The sequence below is a fragment of the Delphinus delphis genome, chromosome 8 (genome assembly GCF_949987515.2).
Source record: "Delphinus delphis chromosome 8, mDelDel1.2, whole genome shotgun sequence".
Classification (NCBI taxonomy): Eukaryota; Metazoa; Chordata; class Mammalia; order Artiodactyla; family Delphinidae; genus Delphinus; species Delphinus delphis.
Window position 1 is genome coordinate 104,811,029 of NC_082690.1, and position 13,048 is coordinate 104,824,076.

Below are 13,048 nucleotides of genomic sequence, written 5' to 3' on the forward strand. Positions count from 1 at the left end.
AGTGGACAAAAAGTTGGCCAATGCATCAACTTTGCTAAAGTTGGGGAGGATGGGGAGAAGGGAGCCCGGGGAAAGGCTTGGAGGGGAGACGGGCCATGTGAGTTCAGTGAGTACTGCTGCCTGGCCTGCAACCCTGCAGACTTAGAGGTAGGTCTGTTGTTGGCTCCTTTTTTGCAGATGTAGAAACTGAAACTCAGAGAGGCTAGGTAACTAGCCCAAGATCACACAGCCAGAGCATCTCAGAGCTGTGATTTGAGCTCAAGCTGTCTAGCTCCTGAGCTCATGACTTAACTACTAGACCATAATGCCGCCTTCCCCAGCTTCTCGACAGTGGGGCCGAGGGGCAGCAGAGAAGCCCCTCTGGATCCCAGGCTGCTCTGGTTTTCCCCTCCCCTCCCCTGGAAGATCACAGCAAGCATGGAAGGAGGAGAATCTGGGTAGAAATTCTCAGGAGGCCTGCCCACCACAGGGCCTGAAGGAAGAGCTTCTGTGGAACACCACCTCCACCCCCTGCAGAGCCCGGCAGACAGAGGTAACCAATGAGACAGGCCTTACAGGAGCCCAGGAAGGGTGGAAACCAGGGAAGGCTTCCTGGAGGAGAGGGAGGCACCAGCCTCGCTGGGTGGCGAGGGCTGTGCAGGTGGAGAAGGGAGAGCAGCCTCAAGGCAGGGAAACTGCCTATGCAAAGGTGCCACGGGTGTCTGGGGAGCCACGCAGCCAGCTGGGGCTGGAAAGGCCAGGTGGGGCTGAGCTGGGGAAGCTTCATGTCCTGGGTGAGGCCGAAGGTCCTGGTCCTGCTGGCAGCGAGGCCCTGGACAGGAGAGGTCAGAGAGAGGGAGGGAGGCAGGGAGGGGGGGCTGCTCTAAGCCGCTTTGAAGTGATGACGAGGGACATCAGCGAGTGCTGCTCTTGGTCAATGAGGAGCATCCCAGCCGCCTTTAGCAGGGCCCAAACCACTGTACTCCCATCTCTTCCTGCCTCTTCCTCCCCTGCCACCCCACTCTTCTCCCCGCTCCTCCAGCCCCAGGCCCGTGGGCCTGCTTCAAGGGTCCCAAGCCCCCTCTGTCTGGGAGCCCTCAGGATAGCCAAGTCCCACCCAAGAGGACAGGTATGGCGGTCCCTGTTCTGACAGCGGCAGTGGCGGTCCACGCCTGCGTGTGGGAGGAGCAGGGTGAGCCACAGCAGCTCAAAGCTTCACTTCCTCCCTCCTGCCTTGTCTCTGCCTGCAGACACCTGAAGGGACAGACCAAACAACTAAAGGAACACTCAGACTGGGCCACGGGGCTCCCTCACTCTCCACCCCCTCCCACCCCGTTATCAACCTTCCCATCCCACCCAGAAGGGTCAGAAATGGCGAGGCAGGGACAGGTGGCCTGCGGCCCCAGCCCTGAGCTCCAGTTAAATGGCAGCCAGAGTTGGGTTGGTCTGGAGAGGCCAGACGGAGGGGAACTTGGGAGAAGAAGCCCTTCTGTGCTGCTTACTTGCTGTGTGACAATTCCTTCCCTTCAAGAGCCTGTTTCCCCATCTGGAGAATGAGCGTATTAGTCAAGAAGGCCTCTAAAAGCACCCACACCCCCACTTATCAGCCGTGGGATCTTGGGCAAATTATCTAGCCCCTTTGTGCCTCAGTTTCCTCATTTGTCAGAGGAGGATAAGAATTATACATACTTCACAGGATGGAATTAAATGCCACATGCCAACTGACTGGCACACAGTGGGTGCTCAGTAAACGTGAGGTCAAGGCTTTGGGTGGAGGAGTTCTGGAGCTCTGGGATCTGGTGTTTGGGATGAAAGGGAGGGGAGGGGACATCGGGAGGGGACATCCCAGGAGGCGTCGGGAGCAAAGAGTCTGTGTCCCCTTCCAAGGCATCCCAAGGGGCAGGACTGGGCCTATGAAGTTCCACCCCCTCTGGCACCAACTCCAGGGTGCCTCCATGTCCCTCCACTCCTTCAACCATCCATAAACACTCCACACCCCAAGCCAGGAACCCGAAGCAGAGCCGGCAGCCCCGGGTGATGACGGTGCAGGGAGCAGGGCGGCCACACGGGGGCAGCAGAGACCCGGCCCCGACAGCAGGGGATTCCGGCCTCAGGGAGAATGGGGGTGGGAGGTCAGAAAATGGGGCAGAGGGGCCAAGGCCAGGGGGGCCTTGGAGCAGATGGAGGCCGGAGGGTGGTCACCTGTCTACTGACCCGACACTCAGGTCATTCGCTGAATTCACTCATCCATGCAACTGTTGTTCCTTTGTTTCTTCAGTTTGTAAATGCTTTTGAAGCAGTCCATCTTCCTTCCTTTCTCTTACCCTTGCTCCTTCCTTTTCCTTCCTTTTCCTTGTCCAGCCAGTGAACTGGACATAACATCCTGAGCCACAGCTGGATGCCAGCCTGGGGCAGGCACTCCTGTCTGGGATACAGAGATGGGTGGGACTTGGCCCCTGCCCTGGAGGTGCTCAAGACTTGGCTGGGGACTGGAAGATCCTGCCTGGCCACCTGCATCTGAAGGAGGGGATTCCACCTCAGGCCGAGGGCCTGGGGTCTGCAGGGCAGTGACCCGCTGAGCAGGGTGCTGAAGGACTCTGGACCCGGGACTGGTGGGGCCTCAAGGGGATGAGTCACCCGCAAGCCGGTAGTGACCAGCAGCCACAGAAAACAGTAAGACAGTTAACAGTACCCTGACCAGGCAGACTGTGACTTGGGCCGCCTCCCCACTCCAAAATAAACTCCAGGAAAACGGTGCCGTCCAGGGCCTGGCAATGTCTGAGATTTGGAGAAATTCCCTGCCAACCAAGGCAGATTTCCCCAGCCCAGTGACTAATCTCCCTCTCACAGAATCAGGAACGCAGAGTGGGAGTGAGGCTGGGTTTAACATCAGGAGACCTGGGTTGAAATCCTGGCTCTGGGTCGTGCTAGCCTGCCACAAGCCAATGCCTTTCTCTGAGCCTCAGCTCCCGATCACCCACCCTGCCCAGCTCACGGTCTGAGCACTAAATGAAATAATGCACATGAGGTGTGATGTTGGGAGACAGCCCAGCTTTGTCACCAGACCTGGGTTCAAACTCAGAGCTCTGCCTCCTGCTAGCCTCTTGGATCTTAGACAAGAGCTTAAACCTCCCTGGGCCTCAAGTGTCCCATCTGTAAACCAGGGCTAACACTTCCCACCTGCGAGGGGACAGTGCCTCCACTCGGTTGGCAATCCATTAATGGGCGCTGTTACTATTAGGAAATGTTCAGTGAAACTCTAAAGCATGACGCATATCAGGAGTGTCATTAGAGTGATTATCCCCATAGCAACCAAGGCCAAAAGCCTCTGTCTGACTCTCAGCTCCCTCCACCCCTTGTCTGACCCCACCTGCCTCCCAGCCTTGCCACCCAAAGCCTGATGACAGCAGTAGTGGAGAGACTAGGGGATGACGAGGCTGACAGCTGATCGCTGGGGGATGGGGTCCCTCCCCACCACTCCTTGGGGCGGGGAGTCCTGATCAGTGGCTACACACCCAGCCTGGTGCCAGGTCACTGTCCAGCCCTTTGGTGGTTTTGGGGAGGAAGGGGCCTAAAGGTTGGGGATGTCCTGGGGCACTCCCTCCATCCAGGTGAGGCTTCATTCAGCCTGCTGACTGTGGCCCTGGGTGAGCCTGGAATGGGAGTCAGGGGTCTGGGCTCTGCCTCTGTGCAAGAGGGGCCGTGACTCTTGCCCTGGCTGCCTCTTTGGGCCACAGTGAGGTTTAAAGGGGGCTGAGGGTGGTTTTTCACCTGCCTGGCTTGGAACTCCATGAGGAATGATGTCATGACCTGTGTGGGGAAGGGTGTGAAACCCCAAAACTTCTGCCCTCTGTTTGTCTGAGCTTCAGTGAAAACAGTCCAAGATCTGGGGGCCCTTGTGCCCATTTTTTAAATACATGTTTTGACTCTGTCTACTAACAGGGGTGGGAGGTCGGGTGACAGTGAGTTTCCAGTTCAATTCTGTCTTTATTCCTGGCGTCCAAAGTGCTTCACTCTCCAGGCCCTAATTAACCCTCAGCCTCACCCCCTGTACCAACTCCCCAAACCAGCCTCACCATCATCACAGGGAAGAACCACACCACGCCCCCCAACGCCCAGCAAAGGATCCCCCCCCCCTTGCCTCCATACCTTGCACGTGCTGTTGCCTCCGTTTGGAACGCTTTACCCTTCCACTATCTAACTGTGTCTCACTTTTTCCTGCAGACTCTGGCCCCTTTTCTCAGAAGGGTTTCCTGACCACCCCCAACCCCGGTGAGGAGCCCCTCTTCCCGACTCCCGTCCGCTGCCTGTCCCCCCCACCGTTGTAGCTCTTATCACAGTGATGTCCTGCCTGTCTCCCATTCTAGGCCGTGGGAGACTTTGACTTCAACGGTTCAGGGTCCCCAGGTCCGTGGGCACAGGGGGCCATCAGTGTTGGTTAAATTATAAGAATCACTCACACATGGCATCACCAACCACGTACCAGACCCTACTCTAAGCGCTTGACAGATGGAAGGTTCCATCGCTTTCTCCAGACCATGACCGAGGCAGAGGTGAGACCCGCCTGTAGTGAGACTTCCTGGTGCTGGCTGGGGGAGGGTAGGCCCAGCTGGCAGTGCCAGTGACTAACGCATAAAGGCCTGCCAGATCACCCCCTTCCCACCCGCCCTGAAACACCCGTAGGGAGGCCGTGGTGTGGAGGGCTTCTCCAGAGCCCTGGGGAAAGGCACATTCATTCATTCACTCATTCATTCATCCATCAAAAGTCACCAGCTCCTGCTGGGTGCCCCGCCTAGGCTGGGCACCAGGTACCCAGTCCCTGTCCCCAGCAAGCTAGTGGGCCAGCAGGGCTGACCCCCACCTCCCTTCTCCCGGGGAAGGGGGCCAGGACGCTCCTCTTTCCCCGTCCACACCATCACTGCCCAGCTACGTGTCTGCTCCCCATCAGACCAGGGTGCGCTCCTGAGGACAGAGGCCGAGTCTCGGTGCCCACTCCTGTGACCTAGCGCCCCACACAGAGGTGTGTCTTCCTCGGGCCGCCTGGGACCTGGGACGCGAGGGGCAGGGCCCAGCCGGCGCCAGGCCACGGAATCAGCCCGGCCCCTCACCTGAGCCGCCAGCCGCCGCCCGCACTTCCTCGCCCCGCCCCGCCCCGCCCCGCCCCTTCCACATTCCTGCCCCGCCGGCCCCGAGGCCGCCGCTCCGCTGCGCCTGGTCCTCCCTCCGCTGCCCCGCGATGAAGGCGGCCCAGGCCTCAGGCGAGGAGGCGCCGCCCGGCGCGCGGTCCGTCAAGGTGGTCCTGGTGGGCGACGGCGGCTGCGGGAAGACATCGCTGTTGATGGTCTTCGCCGAGGGCGCCTTCCCCGAGGTGAGTGCCGGTCCCTCGGGCTCAACGGGGCGCCGCGGCCTGGGTGCATCCTTCTCCACCCCGGGAGGGAAGTGCGCCCGTTCTGCCTCCCCGCAGAGCGTGGGGTCGAAGGCAGTTCTCACTTTGCCCGCGGGAGTGACATCGCCTGTCAAGTGCCAAGAATGCCACCTACCCGGGAGAGGTGTCCCGGGGAATGACTTAGGCAGCCTGGGGAACATAGCGGGTCCTAAGAGAGCACTTGGCGGCACAGCCTGGCTAAGTGGGACGGACAGCCTTGGCTTCGAATCACGGCTTTGCGACTTACAGCTGTGCGCCCTGGGGCAAGCCGCTTACCCTCTCTGTGCCTGTTTCCTTAACTGCTTAATAGGAATAACCGTGGTGCCCACCTCCCAGGGTCGCAGTGATGAGAGAGTTCATACAGGTCAGGGGCTCAGCTCTGAGCTGCAACAGGAAGGACTCACTGAAAAGTGGCCAGCGTTTTTCTTGGGAGACATCGTGTCTTCCCCCAGCTCTTGCCCCTACAGTGGATGTCCCGTGGGCTCAGCCTTGGAGAGTAAGAGCACACCAGCCGCTCAGACAGCTGGGTTAGCACCTCAGTCTCCAACAAACTCCGGGGCCCTCAGTGCTTTGCTCAGCCTCTGTGAGCCTCCGACCCCTCCCTCGACTTCGCCGGGTGGAGAGACCCGAGGGTGGTGGTGAGGTGGAAGGTAAGGCTGAGAGACGGCCCCGAGTACCTGGCATGTCCTTGACGCCTGAGCATGTGGACTGTCACTCCTTCACTGACATGCCTACTGCCTGTCCAAGCGGACTCACTGGTACCAGGACGGGCTGGACACACCCACCCACCGTGCCCCACTCAGCCCAGTTCCCCTGGGAGTCCATGCATGGGTCTGCTTCCAGCATCACGTCCCCCTGCCTGCTGATCCCAGCCCCCGCCAAAGCCCTGGGGTGGTACAGCACTGGGGGGTTGGATGCGGGAGGCAGGAGCAGCCGGGCCTGCGAACCCAGAGTCAGCCTTTCTTTCCACTGTGGCAGCATCGAGCCGACTCTTGCTTTGTGGTTTTTGGAGCTGATGTCACATCCTTTGGCCAGTCACATTTTTTTTAGCTGGGGGGGAGGGATGTGTTTCCAGGCCCCCAGAGGCTGCCTGTTAGAACCCAACAATTATGGCAGTGTGGGGAGCACCACAGAGTGCCACAGAGAGGCTAGGCCAGCCGGGGCCCAGAAGCAGTGCTGGGAGGGGTGGTCGCTCACCACCACTGTCCTGGGCTCTGAGATGGCCTTGAGAGTGAGACCCATCCCAATTACAGTGCGGAAATGGGCATCTCACAGTTGATGGACAGTGTGTTTTTCACAATTTAAAAAAAATTAATTAATTAATTATTTTTTTGGCTGCGATGGGTCTTTGTTGCTGCACGCAGGCTTTCTCTAGTTGCAGCGAGTGGGGGCTACTCTTTGTTGTGGTGCGCGGGCTTCTCCTGGCGGTGGCTTCTCTTGTTGCGGAGCACGGGCTCTAGGCGCACGGGCTGCAATAGTTGTGGCTCACGGGCTCTAGAGCGCAGGCTCGGCAGTTGTGGCGCACGGGCTTAGTTGCTCCGTGGCATGTGGGATTTTCCTGGACCAGGTCTCGAACCTGTGTCCCCTGCATTGGCAGGTGGATTCTTAACCACTCCACCACCAGGGAAGTCCAGACAGTGCATGGTGAAGGACACTCTGAAGGGAAAGGGAGAAGAACATGCCTGTCACCAAAGGGCTGGACCTGCCTTGTCTAGGTTCCTCTCCTGTTTGGGGACCCTGATTTCCTGGGACCCGTCTGCCTCCAGGCACAAGAGACACCTCTCCATTTATTTATTTATTTATTTATCTATTTATTTATTTATTTATCTGGGCACTGCCCGGCTTGCGGGATCTTAGTTCCCCGACCAGGTTTCGAACCCAGGCCCCGGCACAGAAAGCACAGGGTCCTAACCACTGGACCGCCAGGGAATTCCCAAGAGACCTCTTCATTTAAAAGAAACACAAGGTTTGAGAGCTGGCAAGGCCTTCATTTTACAGATGGGAAAACTGAGGCCAGAGAGAAGAGTCTTGCCTCAGGGCACAGGGCCCCACAGTGTCCTCCCGTCTGTGGTCCCCCCACCCAGCCCTGAGCAAGGGAGCAAGGCCTGGGCACCCAAGATGCAGGCGGTCCAGCACGCCCCTTGGTGCAAAGGGCTTGTGTCGTGGCAGGGTTTTGAAAACCTTCTCCCCTGTTGCTCAGACCCCATCCTTAAAAGCTCCCCGTCTTTATTCCTGCGCTTGTGTAAAAACCCATCCTGCTTCCATTCGTCCAGCCTTTGTGGAGACGGGGTGAGCTCAGGCTCAGCAGGCCTGGGGCGGAGGGGCCTCTGGCCTGGGTGACCTCCCCCTGGGGCCAGGCAGGGCAGGTAAGAGAGACAGAAACAGGGGCATTCTGGTTGGATTGTGAAAGGTTGAGAGGCAAAGGAGGGGCCCCCAAAAGCTAGGAGCTCCTCAGGGCAGGCAATGAGTCTTTATTAGTTGCTCCCGGGTGTCCAGAATCGGATCCAGAGAGGGTGCTCATGAATGAATGAATGAGTAAGTGAGTGAATGAACAAACATAGGTTAATGTCATTGAAGGAGGAGGGGACGGCAGGAAGGAAGGCTCAGAAATGGGACAGTCTGGACGAGGACAGAGATAAAAATAACAGTCCCGGCATGTGTACAGTGCTTATTTTCTACCAGGCCCTGTGCTCAGGGCTCCGCATGAAGCGCCTCCTTGAATCCTTTCAGCAACGTGCTGCGCTGGGGGCCTTAATAGACCCACTTTTTAGGCGCAGAGGAGGCCAGGGAGGCTCAGTGCCTTGGGAGGGTGCACAGCTACAGAGTGGCAGCTCTAGGCCTCCACCCACCAGCCGACTCCCCCCCAGAAACTACTCCACTCTGCTCCAAGCTACTCCAAAGAGCGGCAGTGCCGCGGGCACTCCTGGGCTCTGGCCTGGGCACTGTGACCACCGGCTTCAGATGCCGCCTTCTCAGCTGCCCCCTTGACCCCTTCTTCCTCAGAGCTACACCCCCACGGTATTCGAGCAGCTCACCGTGAATCTGCACGTGAAGGGCAAACCCGTGCACCTCCAAATCTGGGACACAGCAGGTGGGTGCCAGGCTGGGGGAGGGACAGAGTGGGAGGAAGGGACCCACGACCTTCCTTCCGAACCAGGGAGGCCAACCAGTCTCCAGGGAACAGGTGTTGGCCAGGATTAGGGCCCCCAGGAGCCTGACCCCTCCTCGCTTCGGCATCTGTGTCTGCTGCTTCCCCAGCCCAGAGCAGCCCACCATGTCCTGGAGGTGAATCGGAGCTCTTAGCTCTCAAGGGATGGACCGTTCCTGGCCTCCTGAGCGGTCCACCCTGGCTTTAGCTTCTGTAAGGTCTGTTTGAACGTGACCTCTGCCCTCTAGCCTCCTGACCTAGCCCATAAGAGGGTTCAGAGTCAAATCTACATCAGAACTCAAAGCTAAACTCTGGGAATCCCAGCAGCCCCCTTACCTTGGTTGGGCTGTGATATCTTTGCCCAGGTCCCGCCTGCCTCTTTCTTCTCATCCCCCATCCCCGCCCCAAGTCCAGGGCAAAGCAGGCTTCTGAGTGATGGCCTCAGACATCCCCCACTCCTTCCAGAACAGGGCTCTCTCAGCAGTGGCACGTCCCACAGGCCAGCCAGGGGAACACAGCCCCGAGGGGGACGTTCACGTGTTGGATCCTGAGGCACAGGTCTAGGCCCTGACCCAGACCATCCCCATCGACACCCGCCCCTAGTCTTGGTTGGGGTGACCTCCCTGATGCTGGGGAGGTGCTGACAATGGGCAGGAGATCTGGAGGGCGTGACCACCCCTATTCTACCCAGGACAAGTCGACTACGACCGCCTGCGGCCCCTGTTCTACCCTGATGCCAGCGTCCTGCTCCTCTGCTTTGACGTCACCAGCCCACACAGCTTTGACAACATCTCTAACCGGGTGGGTACAGCGGGTGGGGGGCAGACAGGCACAGCCCCATAGCCGGGCCGCTCGGCTCCACCCCTACCCTTGACCCAGCAGACTGTCAGAGCTCGGCAGGCCCTGGATGGCATCGGGTCCAGTGCCTTTGGCATAAATATGGGGAAACTGAGGCCTAGAGAGACTTAGTCAGGGTCCCCCAGGGATTTGGTGGCAGGGTCTGGACTGGCCCTCTGACTCCCGGTCCAGTGCTCCTTGTCTGCCCCATACTGCAGACTCAGAACGCTGTGCTCTTTCTACCGTGACCCTGCCTGAAGATTCTGGGCGACCCAGAGGCCCCCGCATCTCCCCAGCCTGGGCCTGCCCAAGGTCACACGAGCCATCAGTTTCCAGCAGCCCTCAGCCTCCATCAGTGTGACTGCTGGCTCCCAGCGGCCTCCCAGGATGTCCCCCAGTTATCTCAGAGGTTCCCGAGGCTGCACACAGGTGTCAGGGAAACGGTCCCTTGAGTTCCTCTGCTCCTACCCAGCAGCCACAGCCCCGCCCCCACTGCTGCCAGGGCCTCCATGCGCGTGTGAACGGCGTGCTCCAGGGTTCCTCAGAACACAGCCAGTGACAGCATTAGTAACCGTAACCACAACGATGATGGCAGCATTTATCGAGAACTTACCGTGTGCCAGGTACTGTTGTAGGCACCAAGGACCAGGCAAGTGGTGGCTGGGACCGGGGTGCCAGCAGAGGCGGTGGTGAGAGGCCAGCACATCTGTTCAGAAGGCAGAACCGAACCGTCAGCATTTGCAGATGGATTGGACATGGGTGGGAGAGAGACATTTGACCAGAGCACCTGGAAGGTGGACTTGCCATTTCCCAAGATGAGAAGGAGCAAGCTGGGGGCAGGGAGGTGGGCGATGGAGGCCCGTTGGGCGTCCCAGTGGAGGGTCAGGCAGGCAGGCAGAAGTCTGAGGCTGCAGTTCCCGGGAGGGGGCAGGGCTGGGCAGATCCATTTAGGAGTTGCTGGTGGGGAAGAGCTGTGGACTGGGCGTGGGGGAGAGGGGGGCTGTCACCTGGAGACCTGGGGTCAACCAGGAGAGCGCGGCCCTGGGATGAAGCGCAGACCAGGTTTCAGAGGAGGGAGTGATCGCTGATGTCAGGGCTCAGGTAGGATGAGGTCTGAGGATTCCCTGTTGCGTTTAGCAAAGTGGAGTCGGGGAGGAGACCCTTTTCAAGGGCAGTTCTGTGGAGGGGAGGACTTGCTGGGACCGCACACCGGCCCCATCTGGCTCCAGAAGCCAGACGGTTTGATGTCAATTTTTCCTGAAACTGAGCAGGCGTGCGCTGCTGGAGATCTAAAGCCTGGATTCCAGGCTCCCAGGTTATAGTCCAGACTGAAATAACCAGGCCCTGGAGGCTCGCATTCCGAAGAGCAGCTGACACGGGACAGGAGTGCCCCCTCCAACAGGCAACAGCTGCTGCAACCATGTTGTGAGATGCTTTAATTTTAAAGCCTCACTGATTTCTTTATATATTTTACCCTGTTGGGGAGACGGTCATGGGACCCCTTACCTTGCAGAGGTAGGATTCTAGAGCAGGTGGGAACCGGGCTCTGGGTGCCACCCCCTGGGTTCAAATTCTGCCACTTCCAGTTGTGTGACCAAGGGCAAGTTATATAACGTCCCTGAGCCTCAGTTAGTGCATCGGTACAATGGGATTGATAATAGAACTTGCTTCATAGGGACTTGGGGGGTTAATGTGTTCATTACATGTAAAGTCTTAGCCTGGCACAGAGTAGTTCTCCCTAAACTGGCTTTGCTGATTATTGTTGTGGGAGTTACCTGGAGGGCAGGAGAGCGGCCCACTCCCTTGATGGCTCACACACACCCCCTCCCCACCTCCCTCCCCACAGTGGTACCCGGAGGTGAATCACTTCTGCAAGGAGGTGCCCATCATCGTCGTGGCCTGCAAGACTGACCTGCGCAAGGACAAGTTGCTGGTGAAGAAGCTGCAGAAAAATAGGTTCTGCACAGGTTCCTACCCTGTGACCTACCACAGGGTAGGAAACCCAGCCCAGGGCACGGGGGCAGGGGTGCCAGGAGAGGAGACCCCTGGGGTAATGCTGTTCCGGCCCAGCCTCTCAGCAGCACCAGACATCTGGCACCCGCAGGGTGTGGGTCAGGGTAGGGGTTGATTTGGAGGCAGTCATGGTCAAGAACTGCCGGGCTTGGAAGTTTCCAGCTGTGGGATGGAGAGTGACTGAGTGCGGTGCACATCAGATCCTGCCTACCCGCCTCACAGCCGGGGGGGGGACCCCCAGGTCTCCAGTCCACAGGCCCCTCTCTGCAGCATGCCTGGGTCAGGCCGGGAAGTTAATTCGTTGATGCCTCGAGAGGCAGAGACCCAGCCGGGAACTGAGGCGGGAAACCCGATGAAGCCATCGATGGGCTTGGTCAGGCCAGGGGACAGGAGCTGTGGGTGTCCTAGGAAGACGCACCTAGGATGGCCAAGGGGGCTGGGGGTTGGCTGGACGTGAGGCCCCAGCGGCACCCACCTGACGGCGGCCCCGTCCGCTCTCCCTGTTAGGGCCAGGAGATGGCACGGGCCGTGGGTGCCGTGGCCTACCTCGAGTGCTCGGCTCTGCTCCAGGAGAACGTCCACACCATCTTCCAGGAGGCGGCCAAGGTGGCCCTCAGCAGCCGCCGTCGCAACTTCTGGAGGCGGGTTACCCAGAGCTGTTGTGTGGTGACTTGATGGGCTGGGGCGCTCCTTCCCTGACCACACCAGCGGCCCAGGAAGGAGCTGGGCGCTGACCTGGCCAGTTGGCTGGGCTGGACCCAGTCCCCAGGCTGTGACCACCGAACTGTACCCCAAACAGATGGGCACCACCGAGGCCGGGCCCCTGACTCTGGCGCTGGTATCCCTGGACTGGAGAGAAACCCCTCTGAAGCCTGAGGAAGGGGGTTCCCGGGCTCACCAGCCCTGTGGAGGGCTAGGCCTGGAGACCCCTGGAATCACTCCCAGCTCCCAGCCCTGGACTACACATCCTGGAGCGGCCTGTGCAGCCTGGCGCCACCTCGTGGGTGTTCTCGGGTCTGCACCTTCAGGACCCGGTGGTGCTAGGACCCTCCAGCCAGAACTCACACCCTGCCCCGTCCCCCTTCGCCCTGCCCATCCCAGTGGTAACTGTAACACTAAAATGACATCACTTTTCAGTTGCGTCACGCCTCTTGTTTCGAAATGCCTTTACACACACGTTCCATGGTGGATAAGAGCACACCCCACGTAGGCACTGGACCCAGTGTAACTACCTTGGATCCAAATCCGGCTTTATCACTTTAGAACCCTGGGCAAGTTACTGGAATTCTCTGGGCCTCTCGTCTGTGAAATGGGACCAATCACAGATGACCTCATGGAGCTTTGGGATGAGTAAGAGCATCATGAGATACCTGCGAAGAACGTAGCAGGTGCCTGGCACACAGTAAGTGCTCACAAAAGGTTCACAGGTGTCACTTTTATTTATGATAAATACAATAGACAATATTCTATAGATGTATGTAATATGACTGATAAAATGGATAGTCAGGGTTCTGCAGGAAAATAGAGCCAATAGGCTCTATATATACAGAGAGAGATTTTAAGGAATTGATCCCTGCGATTGTGGAGGCTGGCAAGTCTGAAACCTGTCGGGCAGGCTGGAGGTCGATGTTGCAGTCTTTTTTTAA

At 58.7% G+C, this 13,048-nt stretch overlaps 1 protein-coding gene across 2 annotated transcripts; it reads left to right on the top strand.

Moving 5' to 3' along the window:
* Positions 1-5,169: 5,169 nt before the first annotated feature.
* On the top strand, positions 5,170-12,522 carry RHOD (ras homolog family member D). 2 transcript variants are annotated; one of them, XM_060017537.1, is made up of 5 exons: positions 5,170-5,347; positions 8,408-8,495; positions 9,244-9,353; positions 11,236-11,382; positions 11,910-12,522. In XM_060017537.1, exons 1-5 carry the CDS (start codon positions 5,216-5,218, stop codon positions 12,075-12,077), a joined length of 645 nt encoding a protein of 214 aa, XP_059873520.1. In that variant the 5' UTR covers positions 5,170-5,215; the 3' UTR covers positions 12,078-12,522. The 2 variants fall into 2 exon arrangements, with proteins under 2 accessions (XP_059873520.1, XP_059873521.1); XM_060017538.1 differs by having other exon boundaries at positions 11,236-11,345.
* The last annotated feature ends 526 nt before the right edge of the window (positions 12,523-13,048 follow it).